At 39.7% G+C, this 11392-nt stretch overlaps 1 protein-coding gene across 1 annotated transcript in view; it reads right to left on the bottom strand.

Annotated features, from left to right (window-relative positions):
* Nucleotides 1–356: 356 nt before the first annotated feature.
* The window catches only part of lrrc40 (leucine rich repeat containing 40), an 82551-nt gene continuing 71515 nt past the window's right edge, over nucleotides 357–11392 (bottom strand). Inside the window, exons 12-15 of the mRNA XM_059984355.1 lie at nucleotides 3859–3969; nucleotides 3011–3088; nucleotides 2072–2257; nucleotides 357–688 (exon numbers count right to left, since the gene is read on the bottom strand). Of these exons, the coding sequence (XP_059840338.1) occupies nucleotides 583–688; nucleotides 2072–2257; nucleotides 3011–3088; nucleotides 3859–3969 (481 nt within the window). The 3' untranslated portion in view covers nucleotides 357–582. The remainder of the gene's footprint in view (nucleotides 689–2071; nucleotides 2258–3010; nucleotides 3089–3858; nucleotides 3970–11392) is intronic.

The raw sequence follows: 11392 nt of genomic DNA, 5'->3' as shown, positions 1-11392 counted from the left end.
GGATTAGAATTTATCTCTAAGATGATGAGTCAAACAGCAGGTATAGGTTTGTTTCTGCTAAAATGTTTGAGCAAATTTGGCAGTTCACAAAATATGTTTGGCCAATTATCATCTTGGATATTTTTTCCATAAATATATTTTAGATGTGAATAGCATATGAAATGGACTTGCTGCTTTGTGGAGTGAGAAAGCGGGTGTAGAAAGGGCAAGAGAATGGTGGAGAGGCAGCATGGAAGGAAGATGAAATAGAAGGGACAATGCTGGGTGAGCATATCACAAGTGATTGGAAGGTTATCTCTAAATAGCTAAATCTGTCTTACAGCATTCTCCTTTAATAGAAAAAGATTTTTTAAAAATCCAAGCTAAGTAAGCTTTAATGCATTTCAAAGAATTCCAACCCAGTACAATATAAATATAAATTGAAATAATCAAAGATACAAGAAGCCTCTGAAACAAGTAAAATATAATAAAACTTATTCAAATAAATCACAGAAAATATTAAGCTATAGCATTAAGCCAACTTTATCAACAGAACCCATAATCGAACACCTTGAGAAAAATCTTATTCTCTAAGACACAGATTTATGTAGGAATGCGACTCCTAAGATATTCCAAGACTGCATTTGTTCCTCTTGCTAAAATAGCTGCCCTCGGATTACGAAATGGATTTCCTTCAAGTAGCAGAGTTCTAAAAACAAAACAGAGTATGACACTTGTTGACAGATAAATATAAACATCTCAAACAGATCTGTGTTTATTATCCAATATAATATACCCCTTTTTACTGTCACAGGGGCCCATAAGGAAATCCAAAAGAAAAATTAACTGAAGGTTTAAATTAACTTTCATCCAAATGAATACTTAACAAGAAAAACGCAGCATAGAACCAGAATCTAGATCAACTCAAATGTTCAATCAAACATAATAGATTAGCAATCATATTTATCTTCCAGAATCAATATGCTGGATCTCTACTGGCAATTGAAGTCAAAGGCAAAAGCCCACCACAAACCAGTTTATACATTGATTAGTGACTGAAGCTGTACACTATGTCAATATTCAGATTCATAACTCTCAATCCCAGTGACTATGTTCTTATACTAATCCTACATTTATTTTTCACAAGTAAATTCCCGACATTTACTGTATACAAAAGTAAAATAGCATTCTTCCAATGTTCGACCTGTTTCTTCTATTTTGCATTTATATTTCTCCTTTAATTAGATTAAGTCATAGATTTGCTTGCCTGGCTGGTTAAAAAATATTGGCAGTTTAAAATTAGTGTTCTTAACAGTATATAAATAACACCTTAACTGCATTTTAATTTGATCTCCAAGTTGAAAAACATAACATTTTACAATGCAAGTTTGTGTAATTAACCATGCAATTTTTGTTTTTTAATGACAGCTAGTCTCAAAGTCAAGGTCCATCATCAGTGTTCTGTAGACACAGGATGCACCTGTGCCTCTTCATCAAGTGATCTTTATCACTGAGCACAGAAACAACCACAGCATCACCAGCTCAAGGCATACACATTCTTGACTTGGTGACAATCAAGTGGAGCATACTTCCAAAGTAGTGATCATTAAAACTTTTCAAACAGCAGTGCCCAACTGGTATAGAATAAACTGATGGCTGTTCTAAAAAACAGATTAGTGGTGGCATCCGGTAGTCTCGTGAGACCATGGATCTGCACCTGGAAAGTCTGCTCGAGTGTCTGGCAGTTGCCCATGCTGCAAGTCTCCCCTGTCCATGACACCAATATTGTCCAAAGGAAGGGCAAGGGCCGATACAGCTTGGCACCAGTGTTGTCATAGGAGTTGTCAGAACGAGGTTGAAGGCAACGTTGGACTGCCTTAGGGACTCCAGCTCCAGATTTGTCCTCAGGGTTTACTCCCTTAGCCCTTCCCATGACTGGGTATGGCAGCAAGGCAGCGGAGGTTTGAAATCCCTCTCTTAGATGGACTGCCTTCCTAAACTGACGAGCTCCATCTACCCGAAAAATAGATTACCAGGACCATAATCTATCAAAAAATGAAAAGCACTTTTACTGTGAATTTTAAATATTTACCTTAGGTTTCTGCATTTCCCCAATTCTGGTGGGACATGCATTAGGTCATTGTTTTGCATATCCAGTGTAGATAGTTTGTCAAGTTGCAGCAACTGGCTAGAATTAATTGCCCCAACCTGATTGTTGCTGATCAGTATAGTTTCCAGTGCTGGAATACTGTATAGCACATCAGGGAATTCTTTAAACCTAAGTATAGAAAGTGAAGTGAAAATTTAAAAACTAAATCCGAGAAAAAAAATTGTTACCCAATAATTCACCATTCACCAGTTGCTCAAACTGGTTGAGCACATACCAAGGGTAAAATAACAATTTACAATAATATTGCTATCTATGTTCAATTGGTTGGTGGGGGGTGTTGGTAAGATGGAAGAGAAGAGAAAGTGAATCAGATGAGGAAAACCGACATAAATTTCACCACACGGACAAGCTTAACATAGCTTGACCTCATGCAATTCAACATCACTCCTGAACATAATGGGTATTAAATTGTTATATCTAACAACAGAGACAATCTAATCCACTTTCTACACATATCATACTATGGAATCCCCCTCAATATTTTGTCACCACCTTTCTTCCTTACAACCACACCATTTAAACCATGTTTTAACTAAGCTTTTGGTTACCTGTCCCATTATCTTTCTTAACTGATATTTGACTCCTGTGAAGTTACTTGGGCCCTTTCCCCAATTTAAGAATGCAAATATTTCACCTGCATGTAGGCAAAGTACTGTAGATAATCTTGATTTTGAACACTAAAATACTCTTGTGTAAGGAAGCTCTGTTTATACTGATTTTCTCAGAACAGATAGAAACAAATTTCGAAATTGCATGCAGAAACAAATTTAAACCCAGCTCCAACAAATGGAAGATAATCTATTATCTAAAGAACAAAATTTGAATACTACATTAATATTGTAAATGAAGCAAAATACTGACCTGTTAAATGAAAGGATTACAGTTTGTAATTGTTGTAGCTTTTTCATTTCCATCGGTAATGAAGTCAAAATGTTATTTCTTCAGAATTAAGGGAAAAAAATGACAATAAGGCAATGGCAGGAAGCTATCATAAGAATGCAAAAGTAACACAACAGAAGTTTCACTTTCACATTTAACTAATCAAGTCCTTAAAATTCCACTTAAAGTCTCAGTCAGTCAGTTTGTCTTTTAAAACCATAAGTTAAGACATGATTAGTCTGATAACTTGACAGAGAGAAAACCATATACAAATATCAATCCATAAAAGTGGACTGCAGACAATTTATATATAAAAAATAAACCTTTAGGTACAGAATAAACCAATTGTGAAATCATGCCACTTGAGAAATTTATAAACTAAACTGGTTTTAAATGCAATAAAGACTTAAGGTTATGCAATGTGTTCTCAGATGAGACATCAAAATTTTGCCTTTAACATTTTTATCCATCCAAAAGTATTTTATTATAATCCATTTACAGCTACTTAAAAATTTTTTTAGTCAGTTACAAATTAATACTAAAATACAGAGATTTCCCAAGGTATGGTTGGAATCATGCTATGACTGAGATTAGGCAAAATTCTATATTCTGCCTTAAGGAATTTAAACTTGGGATTCACTTCTAATGAATTTCAATTGCACATCTGAAGTAGAGTCATCTTGTGATAATGTGGTAGCACGTGGAATTTCAGCATCATTATTCAGCAAAAGTACAGAAAGTTAATTTTCTGTGCAAATGATGGATGGATCTACATAGCTCTACAAGTCACAAATGAAATAGCAATAAAAATGTACAAGAACCTAACCTACCTAAGATCCAGATGTACCAAGTGCTCCAGTGTGCAAAGCTCCAAAGAAATGGAAACAAGCTTGTTGAAACCAAGATTTACATCGGTCACTGTGGCTTTAAGCTCTGCAATCCTGTAGAAAAATACTAATGTTATTGGCATCATCTTGGCGTCTTTATCATATAACACTAGTTAAACATTCTAACTTAATTTTTGTTCTAATGAATGGAACCTAATTTTTAAAATCATTCTCACCCACCAAATACACAGATAAACCACAGATATATGCCCAATGTTTTGACCCAACGATTTATGCACTTTCCTTTACAGTACTATTAAAGCAACTGATAAGAAATATCCTTTATTTTTATTAAAACGGAAACCCAACTATTTGTACACATTTTCAACAATAACTATGGCTTTGGAAAATAGAAATTAAAATTAAATTGATGCAGAGCATTCTGCCATCACTGTGTTTAAAGATAACACTGGTTTCCGGAATTACTGTTGATCCTAACTTTAAAAATAGTGACCATGTTACCACAAGAGATTCTGCAGATGCTGAAAATCCAGAGTAACATACACAAAATACTAGATGAACTCAGAGGTCAGGCAACATCTACAGAGAGGAATGAACAGTTGACATTTTGGGCCAAAACTCATCATCTTGGTCCAAAATGTCAACTGTTATTCCTCTCCATAGATACTGCCTGACCTCCTGAGTTCATTGAACATTTTGTGAATGACCACATCATGCCGGAAAGTGGTAAAGATAAGCACCAGTGGCTGCAGGGCTTACTCCTGTTTCTATTCCAGATGTTCATTAGTTGTTACAAAAGCAACAGCTTAAAAGAGATTTAATGATGATGTCATTTCAGTGGGATTGCTAACTTTTATATTAGGCCAATCATTTTTAATCTTTCAGATTAACCTGCATGTGACCTCAAACCTCAGAAACAACTTTACAAACAAGAGAAAATCTGCAGGTACCATATCATCAACAAAAAATAATCTGCAGATGCTGGAAATCCGAGTAACACACACAAAATGCTGGAGGAACTCAGCAGGCCAGGCAGCATCTATGGAAAAAATTATAGTTGACGTTTTACGCTGAAACTCTTCCGCAAAAGTACAGTTGGTGTTTTGAGCTGAAACCCTTCAGTGAGACGAAAGATTTCGACCCAAAACATCAACTGTACTTTTTCCCCCATAGATGCTGCTTGGCCTCCTGAATTCGTCCAGCATTTTATGCATGTTTGAACAACTTTATTAAAACTTTTTCCCTCTTCTTTCCCTTTAAAAAGTGTACATAAGAAAGTGCAAGTCATCTGGCCCATTGATCATTCAATAAGGCTATGTCTGAACTGATTTTGGTCTCAGCCTCACTTTCCTGCATGTTCCCCTTTACCCTTGATTCCCCGTAGATGAAAGACCTTTTAATTTCCAGCCTCGAGTACGCCGTGCCACCCTTATCAAGTTTCCACAGTTCTCTAGGCTGGAGAATTCCAAAGATTCAGCACACTCTGGAAGAAAAAAAATTAATCACCTCCAGCTTAAGTATTCTAAAACTACCTCAAGTTCTAAGATAATCCACAAGAGGAAACACCCTCTCAGCATCTATGCTATTAAACTTCTTAAAACCAAGATCTCTAAACTATCTCCTTAAATAAAGAACACACCGCTGCCATCTTCCGGTAAGATGGCAATGCCCTTGGACCCAGTGGTCTCTACGGGGCCAACCACAGATTTTTATTATCTTTTTAAAATATCTTTTTATGATCTCAAGACACTGCTGGACATTCAGGTCTACCCCATCAGTGAGTTGCTTGTTGACGGAGAAGCTGCAGTTGGTGCGGACCGTGCTGCTACCTGCTACCTGAGTCAGTGTATGAAGGCGGTGTGCAGTCCAACAGCGAGTGATTGTCTTAGTTGTTTTTCTTACCATTGCAAGACCCTGTTGGACACTGGTAATGTGGAATGCTGCAAGTCCGATTCACTGGCAAGACCGACAGTGAGGGAGCGGCGTGGCCTCGGTTGTAACGTGGACTGCGCCACGGTGTCACACATTTGCATCCACCCAGCAGAGAGGCATCAGAGTCTGTGTCTGAAGGCGGTGTGGCTCTGCATCCATGCTGGCATCAGTGCTGCCCTCCGGTGTTCACTCGGTGAAAGACGAGCTGAATTGCATTTGTCTGCAGATTACTGCAGGCTTGCTCTTGCCAACAACATTCATGGACTCAGGGACCTGGGCTGTATTTTTTTTTGTGTGGCTCTACATTTACTGTTACCTTATATGTGCTATATGCGGCTTGTACTGTGTATGGCTGTTTTTTTGCACCTTGGTCCTGGAGGAACTCTGTTTCACTTGGCTGTATTCATGTACGGTTGAATGGCAATTAAACTTGAACTTGAAACCAAACTGAATGCAGCACTTTTGGTGTGCATGATCAGTGCCATGCACAGCTATATCAAAACTTCCCTATTTTCATATTCCATCATCTTTGCAGTAAATTAAATATTCTGTTAGCTATCTTAATCATTTGCTTTCATTAAAAACTAATTTATATGTCACATACAAGGAAGCTTTGAACCCTCTTGGCTGCATTGTTCTGCAGTCTCCCTATGTAAACATTCTGCTTTATTCTTCCTACCAGAATTATAATGTTCTCACCTCCCACATGAAAGTCCATCTAAAGAAAATGTCCCACCATTCAAACAATCGATTTCTTTGCAAACTCTTTCCTCACAACCAGCTTTCCCATCTTTTGTATCTTATGCAAATTTACTCAATTTTCCATTTTATTCATTTAAATCATTAATTAGCTTTTTCATTGTTCACTTAAATCTTTGTGATGCCAGAAAATGCTTCCAAAGTACCCTTGGCCCCTTTATCCAAGTCATTAATAAAAATTATAAATGGTTGAGACCCCAGAACCGATCCTCAAGCCACTCGGTAAAAGCTTACCAACCTAAAAATGTTCCATTTATCCTAAACACTGACTTTAATAGCGAGCCATTCTCCTGACCAGGCCAATAAATTATCCCACTGTCACAAGCAATATCTTGTAAGCTTTTACTTGGCACCATATCAAAAGCTTTCTCGAAGTCCAAATACATCAATTGGCTCCCCTTTATCTACATGGCTCATTATATTCCTAATAATAAATCTGTCCAACACAATTTCATTTTCAATACACAATTCAGCAGGGTCAACCTGAGCTTTGAATTGTTCTGGTGCTACCTGCATAACAATGAATCCAGGGAAGGTGGGATCTGTTCTGAAGGGACAATTTACACCTGAACTGGAGTGGTACTAACATTCTTGCAGGGAAGTTTGCTAGTTCTTCTGGGGGGGGGGGGGGGTTTAACCTAAATTTGCAGGGGGCGGGGATCAAGAATGTGAGAGAGGATAGCGAGAGGAAGAATAAAGGGCAGGTGGGGACTACACGGTTCCGGAATATTAAGTGTGTAGTAGAGAAAGGTGAGGCGGAACAAGTGATAAGGAGGACACATGCACAGAGGGAAGGTCTGACAGAACATGGAGTTAAATGTGTTGAAAGAATAAGTAAATTTAGGAAGGACAACAAAATTCTAGGGGCGTATAGCCCAATGGGAGTTCGGGGAGCTGGGTTAAGCACAATAGGCAGCGATTCAAACAGAGAGAGGAGAAATGGGCTAAAAATTCTATATCTGAATGCATGAAGTGTCAGAAATAAGGCAGATGAGTTTGAAGCCCAGGTGCGGATGGGTAACTATGATGTTGTTGGGATAACGGAGACATGGCTGCAGGGAGATCAGATCTGGGAAATGAATGTTCAAGGGTGCTATCGTAGGGACAGAAATGTGGGCAGAGGGGGTGGGGTGGCCCTGTTGGTGAGGAATGAGTTTCAGTCCTTTGCAAGGGGGGGCACATAGGGTCAGGAGAAGTAGAGTCTGTGTGGATAGAATTGGGGAACAGTAAGGGCAAAAGGACCCAAATGGGTGTTGTCTACAGGCCACCAAACAGTAGCATGGATATTGGGTGCAAGTTGAATAGGGAGTTAACATTGGCGTGTGGCAAAGGTAATGTCGCAGTAGTTATGGGGGATTTCAAAATGCAGGTGAACTGGGAGAATCAGGTTGGTGCTGGACCACAGGATAGGGAGTTTGTAGAGTGTCTACGGGATGCATTCTTGGAACAGCTTGTACGAGAGCTGACCAGGGACAAGACTATTCTGGATTTAGTGTTATGTAATGAACAGGATTTGATAAGCGATCTTGCCGTAAGGGAGCCATTAGGAGGTACTGATCATAATATGATAAGTTTTTATCTGCAATTTGAGAAGGATAAGGGCAGCTCGGAGGTGTCAGTGTTGCAGTTGAACAGGGGAAACTATGGAGCCATGAGGGAGGAGCTGGCCAAAGTTGACTGGACAGATAGCCTAGCAGAAAAGACAGTGGAACAGCAATGGCAGGTATTCTTGGGAATAATGCACAAGGTGCAAAATCAGTTCATCCCCCAGAGAAGGAAGAATTCAAAGGGGGGAAAGGGGCCACAGTGGTTGACAAAGGAAGTCAGAGATTGCATAGCATTAAAAAAAGGAAGTATGACAGAGCTAAGGTGAGTGGGAGGACAGGTGATTGGGAAGTTTTTAAGGAACAACAGAACTTAACTAAAAAGACAATACGGGGAGAAAAAATGAGGTACGAACGCAAACTAGCCAGGAATATAAAGGAAGATAGCAAAAGCTTTTTTTAAGTATGTGAAGAGAAAGAAGATAGTTAAGAACAATGTTGGGCCCTTGAAGAATGAATTGGGTGAAATTGTTATGGGAAACAGAGAAATGGCAGAAGAATTTAATGAGTACTTTAGATCTGTTTTCACTAAGGAAGACACAAGCAATCTCCCAGATGTATGGATGGGCCAAGGACATAGGGTAACAGAGGAAATGAAACATTAATATTAGGAAGGAAACGGTGATGAGAAGACCGATGGGACTGAAGGCTGACAAATCCCCAGGTCCAGATGGTCTGCAACCTAGGGTACTAAAGGAGGTGGCCCTGGAAATTGCAGATGCATTGGTAATCATTTTCCAATGTTCCTTAGATTCAGGATCAGTTCCTGAGGATTGGAGAATGGCTAATGTTATCCCACTTTTTAAGAAAGGAGGGAGGGAGAAAATAGAGAACTATCGACCTGTCAGCCTGACATCGGTGGTGGGGAAGATGCTAGAGTCCATTATTAAGGATGAAATAGTGGCATATCTAGATAGCAGTGTTAGGATTGGGCCGAGCCAGCATGGATTTACCAAGGGTAAATCATGCTTGACTAATCTGTTGGAGTTTTTCGAGGATGTGACCAGGAAGTTAGATGGGGGAGATCCAGTGGATGTAGTATACCTCGATTTTCAGAAGGCATTTGATAAGGTCCCACATAGGAGATTGGTGGGTAAAATCAAAGCTCAGGGCATCGGGGGAAGACATTGACATAGATAGAAAGCAAAGGGTAGCGGTGAATGGGTGTTTTTCGGAATGGCAGGTGGTGACTAGTGGGGTGCCACAGGGATCGGTATTGGGACCACAGCTGTTTTCGATTTACGTCAAAGATTTGGATGAAGGCATTGAAAATAACATCAGCAAATTTGCTGATGATACTAAGCTGGGTGGCAGTGTGACATGTGATGAGGATGTTAGGAGAATTCAGGGTGACTTGGATAGGCTGGGTGAGTGGGCAGATACTTGGCAGATGACGTTTAATGTGAATAAGTGTGAGGTTATCCACTTTGGGAGTAAGAACAGGAAGGCAGATTGTTATCTGAACAGTGTAGAGTTAGGTAAGGGAGAAATACAAAGAGATCTAGGAATCCTTGTTCATCAGTCACCGAAGGTGAATGAGCAAGTGCAGCAGGCAGTGAAGAAGGCTAATGGAACGTTGGCCTTTATTACAAAGGGAATTGAGTACAAGAGCAAGGAAATCCTCTTGCATTTGTACAGGGCCCTGGTGAGACCACACCTGGAGTATTGTGTACAGTTTTGGTCTCCAGGGTTAAGGAAGGACATCTTGGCTGTAGAGGAAGTGCAGCATAGATTCACGAGGTTAATTAATGTCTGGACTGTCTTACGCAGAGAGGTTAGGGAGACTGGGCTTGTACACGCCGGAATTAAGGAGATTGAGAGGGGATCTGATTGAAACATATAAGATTATTAACGGATTGGACAAGATAGAGGCAGGAAATATGTTCCAGATGCTGGGAGAGTCCAGTACCAGAGGGCATAGTTTGAGAATAAGGGGTAGGTCATTTAGGTCAGTTAAGGAAAAACTTCTTCTCCCAGAGAATTGTGGGGGTCTGGAATGCACTGCCTCGGAAGGTAGTGGAGGCCAATTCTCTGGATGCTTTCAAGAAGGAGCTAGATAGGTATCTTATGGATAGGGGAATCTAGGGATATGGGGACAAGGCAGGAACCGGGTATTGATAGTAGATGATCAGCCATGATCTCAAAATGGCGGTGCAGGCTCGAAGGGCCAAATGGTCTACTTCTGCACCTATTGTCTATTGAATCACAGAATTTTCCTAATGACGTGTGTTAGGCTAACTACCCTAAAATTTCTCACCCTCTCCCTTCTTTCCTAGTTATTTGTTGTTTTGCAATCTACTAAACCCTTCCAAAATCAAGGTAATTTTGTCAGACCAAAGCCACCTCATATAGTATCTCTGCAGTCACTTAGCATTTTAGGATGCAGGTCATCAGTTGTGGCAAACTTGTAGCTTACCTCCCCATATTTATTATTGGTTCCTTTTCCTTGTAACTGCAATAGTTCATCACAGATTTTCTTTTATCATGAAGGCAAATATAAAATTTGATCGGAAGGGGACAACAAGCAAGCATGACAACTTTACAGCAATGGCTAGAGCTTCTGGGAGCAACTTGGAAGGTGCAAGATAGATACACCCCAAAGAAGAAGTGGTATTCTAAAGGCAGGATAACACAACTGTGGCTAACAAGAGAAGTCAAAGACAACATAGAAGCAAAAGAGTGGGCATCGCATAGAGCAAAAATTATTTGGAAATTAGAGGATCAGGAAACCAACAAAAGGCAGCTAAAAAAGCCAGTTTTTTTTTCAGATGTATAAAGTGTAAAAGAGGAGTGAGAGTACATATCGGACTTCTGGAAAATTACACTGGAGAGGTAGTAATGGGGGACAAGGAAATGGCAGATGAACAAGTCTTCACTGTGAAAGACAGCGGCAGTGTGCTGGAAGTTCAAGAGTGTCAGAAGGCAGATGTAATTACAGTTGTTATTACTATGGAGAAGGTGCTTGGGAAGCTGAAAGGTCTGAAAGTAGATAAGTCACCTGGACCAGATGGACTACACCCCATGGTTCTGAAAGAAGTACTGAAGAGATTGTGGAGGCATTAGTAATGATATTTCAAGTATCACTAGATTCTCTGAACCTCTCCAATGTCAGCATACACTTTCTTAAATAAGGGGCCCAGAACTGCTCACTATACTCACCAGTATAAAGCCTCAGTGTTACATCCTTGCTTTCATATTCTAGTCCTCTCTAAATGAATGCT

Source organism: Hypanus sabinus, chromosome 11, assembly GCF_030144855.1.
Source record: "Hypanus sabinus isolate sHypSab1 chromosome 11, sHypSab1.hap1, whole genome shotgun sequence".
Classification (NCBI taxonomy): Eukaryota; Metazoa; Chordata; class Chondrichthyes; order Myliobatiformes; family Dasyatidae; genus Hypanus; species Hypanus sabinus.
This window is presented reverse-complemented; position numbering and strand designations above follow the sequence as displayed.